Raw genomic sequence first — 12304 nt, 5'->3', positions numbered from 1 at the left:
ATAGAGAAATAGCTCGTAATCATTTTTGATGCTGTGTATGATTGTTGAGGATTTCAACCCCTCTTTGGAGGTAAGGTGAAAAGTATGAGTTAATACCTCAAGACTTGCGTAACAAGGAGAAAAGGAATGCCGGTGGGGAGGGCTTCTGTAGGGCTGTGGCAGGTGGTGCTGGGAGAGCCAGTCACAGGGAACAGGAGAGCTGGTCCCAAAGCCCCAAAGACTTGGACCAGACTCAGTGTTGACTTGGGATTCCGAGTAAGGTTCTAGCTCCTGGATGGCATAAACAAGGTCATTACTGGCAACAAGGGAGTAATTTTTAAGTCAGATTTTTAAAAATAATTTTTAAATAAGTACACCCAATGTGGGACTCAAACTTAAAACCCCGACATCAAGTGTCATCTGCTCTACAGACTGAGCCAGCCAAAGGGCCCCAAGTCAGATTTTTGTATCTTAAATTTTCCCTCCTGGCGAGCGAGGTAGAAGAGAACAGATGGTTGCATGTGTGGTCACTGGCCACGTAAAGTGACTTCTGGGTTATATATTTTTAAAGATTTATTTAATTGACAGCACAAGCAGGGGGAGCAGCAGGCCGAGGGAAAGGGGAAAGCAGACTCCCCACTGAGCAAGGAGCCTGATGTGGGGCTTGATCCCAGGACCCTGAGATTGTGACCTGGGCCAAAGGCAGACGCTTAACCAGCTGAGCCCTCCAGGTGCCCCTGTTGTTATATTTTAATGTGCATTGATGCATTCATTTATTTTATGAATTATTTCAAGGAGAGAAATAGTATGAAGTGTAGAAAGAGCATGGGGTTAAGAATCAGAGGGAACAGCTCTGTGGTGGAAAGCAAGGACTTGGGCTCTGAGTTTCAGTTTCCTCCTGGTGGAGGCAGGATTTCTAGCTTAGGGTTGGTATTAAATCCAGTGTCCTTGAGGCTCTTAGCTCGTGACTGTGACACATGGGCACACCATTATTGGAAGTTAGCTACTCTTTTTGCTACTGATAAACATAATTTAAAGTAGCATAACATGGGGGGAGGGAGCCCAGGTGGCTCAGCAGGTTAAGCATCCAACTCTTGATTTCAGCTTGGGTCTTGATCTCAGGATTATAAGATTGACCCCGGCATTTGACTATCTGGGCGTGGAGCCTGCCTAGGATTCTCTCTCCCTCTCCCTTTCGCCCGTCCTCCCCCAGTGCGCTCTCTCAAACACAACAACCACCAAAAAAAAAAAAAACACCCCAAAAAACTAAAATACTCCTATGAAAAATAACATAGCATGAAGTTATTCTATATTATTTATCCCCCACCAACTCTTTTAAGAGACTAGTAGGAGCCCCTTAAATGGCAAGTCAAATATACTCTAATCAATATATTTTATATATTTCACTTAACATTTGAAATCAAAACAAATTAAGTAGACCAATAAAATGAGGTTGAAAGTTCTAGAAAAAGTTCCATGCAGGTGCCGTTTCCAGTGATAACTTGGGTATAGTATTTTCACATGAACACAAGGATGTGCTTGTTTGGGGTCCTTTTTGTTGGGGTTGATGAAGTGGACCAAATTAGTAATAACTTGATGAAAAATTAGTGCTTAACGTTATGTTCCATCACATGGGCATACATCATACTGGTAATTTGTTATAATTTGACCAGTAACACCCAGTGATTTCTTCAGACTTTTATCCCTTGTTCTTGGAAACGAGTGCTTTTCATGTTGTGAAATTAAAGGAGGAGGAAATTCATCATCGGAAGATAAATACTGTGCTTATTTCATTTGTCCAGTGGGGACATAACAAATGGAAATAAAATCAACGCTGAAGACTAGGCCCCAGGTGAAAACAATAGGATCTGGAAGTTTCCATCTTGGGCTACAGTCCTGAACACTGGCATGTGTTGGGTGGTTTGGTGGAATTCTAGCAAAAGTTCTGATCTTTCCTAAGACTTTCATCCCTCTCTTGGAGCATCGATTTGACCCCTGGATTTGGTCCCAGTAGGAAGTCAGCAGACTGTTCGAGCCCATGGCCAGGCTCATGGGGCTTGGAGCTGGCAAGGTGGGAGCTAGCAGATCCCAGTGAGTTTTCAACACTGGTAGAGCAATGTGGCAACCTGGTTAAACTTGTTTCTGGAACCCAACTGCCTGGAGTCAAGTTCTTCCCATCTTGTGATGCTGGGAGAGTTACTCTGCCTTTAGGCCTTCAGGTTCTCCCTCTGGAAAGCTCAGTGATAGCAGTGCCTGTCTCAAGGGCCTTTCTGAGTGACACGAGATCATTCGCATAAACCACTTGGCATTTCCGCAACACAGGGCCTACTATTTTCTGGCCTCCTTTCCGTGTTCTCTGGTGGGACGCTCAGTCACGCTTGTCTCTAGCAAAGGCTGTGCCTGATGCTTTCTGAAGAGCCATTCTTGTCTGAGAAAAACATTTGCTTTTTAAAACGTTGTTGTTTTTTCTTAAAAGAATGTAGTAGTCAGTGGTTTTGAGAGTGGTGATTTGCCACAAAATGCAACCCAAGCTCCCAGTGAAATCTCCTTTGTTTTGTTTACAGGGGACACGGGTCTGGCTGAGAGAAAATGGCCAGCATTTTCCAAGTACTGTCAATTCCTGTGCAGAGGGTGTCGTGGTCTTCCGGACAGACTATGGTCAGGTGAGCACATGTGGGCGGCTTCCCGACATGTTCTGCTTCCGAAGGTTGTCCTACAGGAGCACATGGGTGTTCGCTGCCCGCCTCTCTCCCTCCCCCCACCCATACCTTCAGTGTTTTTTTCTAAGTGGGAAAAACCAAATCCTGGAAAGAATGTAGAACATACACCTTAAGTGTGTGTGGGAGATGTAATAAAACTCCCCAAATGGAACGTACAAAGTGTTCCAACCGGGACAGGACAGAAGAGCGCTCCACTTGGCTGGTTCCTGGGAATCTTGTTAAAGAAACAGATGTACAGGGTGCAAGCAATTTGAGAAAAACTTCAGAATTATGGATGTTTGCGTAATGGTTTCCTTACCACGTTCCCTTAAAATTCTTGCATTTCCTACAGTGTTGGAAATACGGGTCTGCTGGTGGGAATGTAGGTAGTGGCGGTTCCTGTAAGAACACCGTGGGCTACACCTCACCTGAGTTCCCTGTCCACCTTGTTCTTCAAATGAAGAGGTTCCTTCAGGTGGGGGCATCAACCACTGCTTTGGGTGTCCTGTTCTTTAGTGTAACCTAAAAGCTTGTATCAGCGAAAACAAATACATGAATCCAGAAATTAGCTTATCGGTTGTATTTGGGCGATTGTAAAAGAAGGCTGGTGTCTCTGTTTTATCAAGGAAACTAATTTTAATGTTACCAATGCATCCCTTTTTCAGAGGCACATAGCAAAATATAAGACCTAAGAAGAGAAGGATGTCCTTTGCCAGTATTTAAAACTCATTGTCTATTCTGGCTTGCCAGTTTTGTTGAGAACAAACCCTTCAGGGTCAGTGTCAAGTAGTTTAAGGCAGATACGGGCTCCGTGGTTATCAAGACCTCTTCCCAGAGAGAGTCCACTTGGTGGCACCTTTCTCGTTTCGTGGCGTAATCGAGTGATGTTTCTGGGCTGTGTTGCAGGTCCTCCGTTTCTCTGTCGTCTGAGAGTCTTGACTAGTTGATCAGCATTTGTCCGGTGGTGAAGACCTAGCTGTGTTTGGTCCATGGCGACTGCGGGGGATGGGAAGGGGGCAGATAGATCTCAAGTCTGATGGTCATTGCCAGCGGGGACTCGAACTGCTGCCCAGCCTGGTTTCCTTCTCATCAGATTCTCGGGCTGTACAGTATGATCTGTAAACTAAGGACAGCCCAAGGGACTTTTGTCAGGCTTAAGTGTGTACGTTCCCATGCAGGGCTCATCCATGTTCATCTCTCTTGCCATTATCCTGCCTGTCCTCCCTTCCCACTTGACCCGGATGAGAATTCACTTCCTTTTAGGTTCTGTACGTACTTTTCAAGATGATGTAAAAAAACAGAAAAGCGTGTATTTAAACAGTGCACCTGACTTGATGTAACTTTGTTCCTGAAAGTGTTGTAAAATAGATTGTTGGTGGAATTTTTTCTTCATTGACTTATTTTTTAATCCCAAAGATAATTCTTTTTTTTTTTTTTAACTTTACCCCTCTATAAAAAAATTGTGGTAAAAAACACATTAACACTAAGCATAACCATTTATTTTTAAAGTTTTTTTTTTTAATTTTATTTATTTGACAGAGGTGACAAGTAGGCAGAGAGGCAAGCGGGAAGAGAGGGGGAAGCTGGCTCCCTGCTGAGCAAGAGCCCGATGGGGGGCTCGATCCCAGGACCCTGAGATCATGATCTGAGCCAAAGGCAGACGCTTAACCAGATGCCACCCAGGCGCCCCATAAACATAACCATTTTTAAGTGTACACTTAAGTAGTCTTAGGTATTTTCATACTGTTGTTCAAGAGAACTCTAGAATTTTGTCATCTTGCGATACTGAGACTCTACCCACCAGCAATTCCCTGTCTTTCCTCTCACCAGTTCTTGGTAACTACCTTTCTACCCTCTGTCTCTGATTTTGATTACTTTAGATACTTTGTGTGAGAGGAGGGATCACACACGCACACAGTATTTTGTCCTTTTTTTGGTGTGGTTGGCTTATTTTGCTCTACATGGTGTCCTTGGGGATCTAAGATGCTTTCTGTTCCCGTCTGAGTACTCCGCTCAGCAGAAGCTAACACGAAAACTTCAGCCCTTTGGTGCTGCTGTCCATGACACAGGGTCTGAACTCTGTACAACGTGAAGCCATTTTCAGTCCTAGCTAATGAACAGCTCATCGGGCAGAGGTGGTGTGAGGCGGTCAGGCCAGTAATCGTGTTCACTGCTGACAGTGATCTGCTGACAGAGATCGTGGGCTTGGAACAATTGAACAGAATGGCATGCACTTAAATGTGAAAGCCACTCTCAGCTTTGACTTCTCATCCTCCGTCAGTCACCAAATACTTGGTCTTACGTTGTCCACCTGTCATTCCCAAGTATAAGGAGTTTGGAGATGTGTGTAGAAATTACAGGGTTTAAGCCAGAAGAGTGCGACGAGACAGAAGAGTTGCGTTCCGACTTGGATCAAGAAGGGACTGTGGCCAGGGGACTCCAGTGTCTTTCTTTCCTGACGTCCTTCCTTTCCTCACATCTCAAGTTCACTGTGATGTGAATTTGCAGGTGTATTCGCACAGGGTTAGGAGAAGTTCATGAATGGGTTCTGGTCCCCAGGACGGACACAGTGACTCTGTAACTGGTCAGGGACAGATTCTTCAAGGAATTAGGGTCCAAGATACAGAGCATGGCCTCGTCCTTGTCAAGGCTGTCTAGGATAACTTTTCAAGGTATTGGCTACTTTTAACTCAGTTTATTAAAAGATGTGAAAAAAAATCAGTGTGGGGGGTGTGGGTGGGAGAGGGAGAATGAAGAGTTATTGTTGAATGGGTACAGAGTTTCAGTTTTGGAACATTTCTGATGGTGGACAGTGGTGACAGTTGTGGGAAAATGTCCTTGTGCTTTAATGCCACTGAATTGAACAATTAAATGGTTAAAGTGGCTTTTTTTTTCGATCTTTTGTACATTTTACCATAATTTAAAAAAAAATATGTTTGAGGTAAAAGCTATTAAATGGGTATTTTTCTGCATTAAAAAAAAAACATTCTGGTGACATTTTTGTTGGGGAAATGTGGCGTCAGAGAAATAAAAGCTAATGAAACTATTAGTCTGCCCTACTTGGGGGACTGTGGTCTCTTAGGTTATGTGACTCGCCTGGGAGTCCTGCTCAGCTGCAGATTCTGATTGGCAGGTCTGAGGTGGGGCCTGAGAGTCAGCATTTCTCACAAGCACCCCGTGGTGGTGATGCTGCTGCTGGTTTCCTGAACCACATTTGAGTAGCAAGGGTATAGAGGGCTTTCCTGAGAACTGCCTGGGGGTCTTGGTCGCCTACAGTGAGAGCAGGGAGTACTCTCAAATCCTCTGTGTGGACCACTGGTCCCAGGGTTATAGCGGAAGCAGAGAGAAGAGGAGGAGGGCTTTACGTGAAGCTAGAACCCTTTTCGTTGACCTTCCAAAGCTCTTCCGTTCTCCTTGCTCAATTACCTTCCTTCCTACAACCATTTGACCTTGAGCGTGGCCAGATTGGGTCTGACGGCAGCAAAATGATTCCCAAGTGAATCAAAAAACCATTTTGAAATCCTTTTTAGTGTTGGAAGCTGAGCAGAGCCAGGCGTCTCTAAAATCCTAAAGTGGGACCTCAGGGACCCTGGGTAGGCGGGAGATAATAGTGTGTTTTTTGTGAGAGCACTGAAGGGCATGTTCACTGATTTCATTCAGACGCTGAGAATTTTGCACATGTCCTCAGCTGTTTTGGGGAGAGTGGGTTTTTTGGTTTGTTTTGTTTTGTTTTTTGGCCAGGGACATAGCTTCACTGTTAATTTAAAATTCCATCTCACACTAAAAGTAAAACTACTGTAGGTTGGTCCAGGGAATAGAGAGGACCAAAATGTTCCCGTTTGATTTATAATGTACGCTCTACTCGCCGTGAAGTATTTGCAGATGGAGAAAGAAATGTGCAAGAGACACGCTAGCACACTTGGTTGAAAACTATGCATAGCTGTGGCCTGTGGAGGACACAGCAGCAGGGCAGGTCCGCGCTTGCCCTGAAAGTTCGTTCTAGGCCTACATTATTTTATCACGCTTTCCTTTATTGAGCTTAAAGATTTTGCCTTTTTGCAGATTGAAGGTTTGTGACAACCCTGCTTGAGCAAGACTGTCGGTGACATTTTTTCCAACAGCATTTGCTTACTTTGTGTCTCTGTGTCACATTTTGGTAATTCTTGCCATATTTAAAACTGTCTCATTATTGTATTTGTTACGGTGATCTGTGATCAGTGATTATGGCTCACTGAAAACTCAGATGATGGCTAGCATTCTTTTTTAAAGATTTTATTTATTCATTTGAGACAGAGATAGAGAGCATGAGCAGAGGGACAGGGAGAAGCAGACTCCCTGCTGTGCTGGGAGCCTGACGTGGGGCTTGATCCCTGGACCCACAGATCATGACCTGAGCCCAAGGCAGATGCTTAACCAGCAAAAATGCTGCCCCGGAGGCTAGCATTTTTTAGCAGTAAAGTATTTTTTTTTTTAATTTTATTTATTTATTTGACAGAGAGAGAGAGATATCACAAGTAGGCAGAGAGGCAGGCAGAGAGGGGGAAGCAGGCTCCCTGCCAAGCAGAGAGCCCGATGTGGGGCTCAATCCCAGGACTCTGAGACAATGACCCGAGCCAAAAGCAGAGGCTTAACCTACTAAACCACCCAGGTGCCCCAGCAATAAAGTATTTTTAATATATGCACATTGTTTTTTAGGCATTGTTGCACAGTTAGTAGCTAGAGTATAGTATAAACATAACTTCTATATGCACTGGGAAACCAAAAAATTCATTCAAACACTTTATTGTGAGGGTCTGGAACCAAACCTGCAATTTTTCTGAGGTACGCCCGTCCGTGTGTTCTTGGACATGGAACCACAGACAGTTTTAGAAGAGCACCATGGCTTTGCAGGGTGCGGGTATGGCTAGATTAGCTCTTATGGAAGTGTAAGAGCGAAGACAGCCTTGAACATCGGTCTTTTCTGGAACACTCATGAGCTGCACGGGCCATCACGATAGCACCCTTTAGGAACATTGTAAATTGAGTAATAAGCTCTAAATTAGATTTTTCACTTTGTAAGTGAGCTATTCTTTTCCGAGAAGAGCCTAATTTGATTGCTCTGAAACAGCTTACGGTGATATCAATTTACCTAATTGTGTTTTAAGGGGTAGTTATTCAGCTTACCCCAGTAAACTTAATCAAGGCAATTACTCTAAGCAGTGATTCTGTGGAGTTTTTTTGTTTGCATTGTCTCTCTATGGGGTCTTTAGAAATATTTTCCTGGCTGGGGATTTAATCACCCCAGTCTACAAGTAAATGTCCTCCTCCTCGCCCTTCCGTCTTTATTGGCTTGCCACGAGTATGATTAGATTTGGGTTTAAAAGTTATTGTTCTCATTTGATTAATTCACAAAAAGGCGGTTAGATGGCCGGGTTACTCTCAAGTCCGCCCCACCGCACGGGAAAGTCAGACTTCCTCCAGCCAGATGGGGGACCCAGGGCCCGTTACTTGGAGGATCACTCCTCCCATTTCCAGCCATCCCAACCTTTTCTGTTTGACCTTCCAGTGTTGACTTGTTGGAATTAGCAATGTGGGCCCAATTTTGTGAAACTTCATGATGGATTCGTAGGGATTTTGTTGTTGTTGTATTTCTTGATCATTTTCTCATACTCACTGTCCTGCCCCGCTGTTTTTTCTTTGCTGTTTTTTCTTTGCTGTTTTCCCTTCACTTTGCCAGGACGAGTGCGTTTTTGTGTCCCTGGCAGGGAGTATGCAGCCTGTGACGTTCATGGACCACGTGCATCCACTCCTGGGTTCCGGGGGCATCTCCCTCAAGCCTGCTGAGGGCTGGGGAAGGGACAGCAGGGCAGCCCAACACCTGTGCCCCCCACCCTGTCAGGTGGAGAGCTGGATCTCCGTGATAGCACTTCCGGGGCCCACAGATTGGATCTGGCTGTTAATGCGAAGGGGCGGGTCCGAAATATTTTAACGGAATTGCAGATTTCATCGGAAAGGAAACTGACAGCCCAGCTGGCCCCCAAGAGCTCAGGAATGCCCTGGAGTTCAGCATTCCAAGCTTCGCACGCAAAGCCAGCTGTGGGCCCGGCAGCTGCAGGGAGAGGTCCCACCGCCGGGCCAGTCCCTTCTGTGTGCTTGGCGGTTAGTGTGCCCCTCCCCGGGGGGGGGGGGGGGTCGGCCCAGGACCCCTTGGGGCTGCTCACACGAGTGGTAGGTAGGGGAAGGGGGAGAGCAGCAGAGAGAGACTTAAATTGAGGAAGATGGGGACAGCACTCGTGATGCAGAACTAGTCCGCAGGGCACTTTGAGTCTCAGCCAAGCTATGGGACAGCAGAACAGATGTTTTCTAGACAGCTGGCCTGGACGTAATTCCAACCCTATGTTCTTATTGTTAAAGGTATATCACCTTCTCAAATTTTTTTTTAACTTTTACATTAATGCACATATTTTGGGGAAATCTTATTCCTTTTGTGTTCAAAAGAAAGGAAGCATGGATGAGTTCTATTTTTGCCCCTTGTAACCTCGCAGAACTCAGGTGTCCCTTGTATTGCACAGGCTACTTCCAACCCAGTGAACCTGTGGGTCCATTGGAACCATATGAAATTGCCATCTCTCCAGGCTGAGAGGGGCGAATATCGGCAGTTCCAAGGGGTTCAGCTCAAAAACGTGTTCATGACCTATTTTAACTTTGTGTCATAGTTTATTGATAAGTTTATCACTTCAAGATAGAAAGAAAGATCGAGTTTTCCACGTGGCTGACAGTAAAGTTTAACAAAATGGGAGTGGCTTTGCAGTCCAGTCGGGGAGCACAGCATATCCCTAAAACAATAGACAGCCCTGGCTTGGGGAGTCCCACCACCATCTTGATCCATGGCTCGTGTGTGTGTGTGTGTGTGTGTGTGTGTGTGTGTACAGCCATGACAGGCTGTGACCCTTGTATTTCGGGGTTTCCATTTTCCCCAGGTGTCTAAATGATTTCCTATGATGGGTCTCTGCTGGAAATATCCAAATTTGAGTTGAAAGAAAAAAAGAATGGATATACATTTTTTCTTTTTTGGAGTTTGGGTTTTCCTCTATTGAGTGTCTGTGGGTGTTTATTGTAAATATACATAACATAAAATTGACCATTTTAACTGTTTTTACATGTATAATTCAGTGGCATGAATTATGTTAGCAATGTGTGAAAACATCACCACTGTTTCCAAAACTTTTAAAATAACTCCCAAAACAGAAGCTCCATACCCATTAAGCACTAACTCCCTATGTAATTTATTTATTTTTTTTTTTAAAGATTTTATTTATTATTTATTTGACAGAGAGAGATCACAAGTAGACAGAGAGGCAGGCAGAGAGAGAGAGAGAGGGAAGCAGGCTCCCTGTCGAGCAGAGAGCCCGATGCGGGACTCAATCCCAGGACCCTGAGATCATGACCTGAGCCGAAGGCAGTGGCTTAACCCACTGAGCCACCCAGGCGGCCCCCCTATGTAATTTATTTTTACTTTTTTTTTTTTTTTTTTTAAGATTTTTATTTGACGGGGGTGGGGTGGGGGGGAGAGAGCATGCACAAGGGGGCAGTCAGAGGGAGAGGGAGAAGCAGACTTCCCACTGAACAGGGAGCCCGATGTGGGACTTGATCCCAGGACCCTGCAATCATGACCTGAGCTGAAGGCAGATGCTTAACAGACTGAGCCCCCCAGAGCCCCCATGTAATTCCTTTTTAAACTATTCTCTTCTTGGGTACCTTTTCTTGTGCTGCTTTTAGAAATAGGAGCACAGTAGAAATTCTGGTTTGTGTAACCTTTCCTATGGAATAGACAATGTCAGGAAACAATGGCTGTAGACCTTCCAACCCAGGTTCCCAGGTTCCCAGGAGGGAGAATCTGAGACTGACCACTCCTGAGCATTGGCCGTGGCCAAGGGACATGTCTGTGAGTGTGAGTGGTGCTGCCCCATCCTTTCACTTCTCAAAGAGGAGGTGTCAGCAGAGCTGTCTACATTAGGGGAAAGAGGGGCACGCTGGTGACAAGTGACAGATAACTGTGAAAATCAGACGCATTGGATTCTCTTGTTGAAACATCAGTCTGGGTCCATCTGTTATTCCTGGAAGTCGCTTTAATCAGAACAGCGCAGCTGTATTAAAAAGACGGCACTGGGAAACTGGGAAAGCTGGGAAACTCTTAAATTCTTTGTGCGTTTCCCACATTTTGCTGTTTCATCCTGGAAATACCCATCTCTGAGATGGATATTAAACTCCAGCCCGCGGAGTTTCTTAGAAGCCTGCGCTCCAGAGACAGAACGCCACCGGGACTTCCAGTCTTGTGCTGAAGACCAAGTAAAATGCAGTGTGTCCAAAGTACTTGGTTTTGAGTGAGAAAATGTTTTTAGGCTCTGAGAGCCACGTGAGTTTTACTCTCTAGACCTCTTCCAAGAATTTGGTTTGGCTTCTTGTGGCTCAAAGATGGAAAGTCAAATATTTCCATTAATTTTTACTCTGGGACTACAGGGGGAAAAAAAAAAAAGTCTGTTTATTAGTGCACCCAGCTCCCACGTGAAAACATGTGTGTCTTTGCAAATCTGCATGGCTCTGTGTATTGTAAATGTTACCCATTGTTGTAAATTTGAGCATTTTGAAACCTAAGACTGTTAGCCCCTACATTTCCACATCTGCACCGAGGTGGGGATTTTTCAGGAACAAACACGGTAGGATGCGTTGGTGTTCTGAGGAATGTGGGCTGCGTCAGGTGTTACAGGCCCTGCTTACTATGAGCGCATACCGTTTCTGTGTCGTTACCTGCCGTATTCCACTGCCCCTGGAAAAATCCATTGTTAAGACCTAAGAGATCCAGGCCTCTGGGACCTGCCTTCTTGTAGCTCCACGTGAGTCCAGCCCAAGTGGATTTAGAATCCAGCCTATTTCAGACTGTTTGACACCCAGCTTTTCCCTTGTCCCCTTGGCCTGAACAGCTGGGCCCTACCCCTGCTCCCCCAGCCCCACCCCCCCAGATAGGTAGACCGGTGGCTGGGGGATTGGGTGCTATTAGCAGTATTTATTGGCCCCTGTGAGGCTCTAGCTGAACACAAATTCTCTCTCTCTCTGTAAAGGCTTTTGCAGGAGAATGCGTATGGCCTCTGCCCTAGGTCATGACCTTCTTTGGCTTCCTATCCTCCCTCGGGGGCCAAATTGTTCACTTTTGCCTTTTCTCCTTTGCGGGTATCTACCAACTTTGGCCTCTTCTTCCCAACCTTTAGGCCTCCTCTGTTTATTTGTACCCAAGCCTGCCTCTGATCTGCCGGTCTCTCTGCTTGGATTCCAGCCTCCACATCTCGGTGGCACGCTCTGCTTGTGCCTCTGTGAGCCTGTGGTGTTTCCAGACCTTTCATGCCATGCTCATGTGCAGGCGGGATGAGAAGGGCAGAGGTTAGGTGCTGTCAGTCCCGTGGTTCCTTTCAATTTTGTGGGTCACTTAGCAAATTAGATGTCTCATCCTTGCAGATAAGCAGGATACTATCTTGCATTCTTGGTGCCCATGAAGACTGAATTTAGCTAATTAATCCTGTGTGCTAAGCTCAGACCAGGTCATGATTTATGACCAGGAGAGGTAAATAGAAAACATTGAATCAAGACTAGAT

The 12304-nt window shown here is 45.4% G+C and overlaps 1 protein-coding gene across 1 annotated transcript in view; it reads left to right on the top strand.

Moving 5' to 3' along the window:
- Positions 1 to 12304, top strand: part of MYO10 (myosin X) — a 218148-nt gene that overhangs the window by 43260 nt on the left and 162584 nt on the right. The window contains exon 2 of the mRNA XM_047731876.1: positions 2544 to 2642. Coding sequence (XP_047587832.1) covers positions 2544 to 2642 — 99 coding nt within the window. The remainder of the gene's footprint in view (positions 1 to 2543; positions 2643 to 12304) is intronic.

This window comes from Lutra lutra, chromosome 5 (assembly GCF_902655055.1).
Source record: "Lutra lutra chromosome 5, mLutLut1.2, whole genome shotgun sequence".
NCBI lineage: Eukaryota > Metazoa > Chordata > Mammalia > Carnivora > Mustelidae > Lutra > Lutra lutra.
Note: the sequence above shows the minus strand (reverse complement) of the source record. Positions and strands in the feature narration are given on the sequence as shown.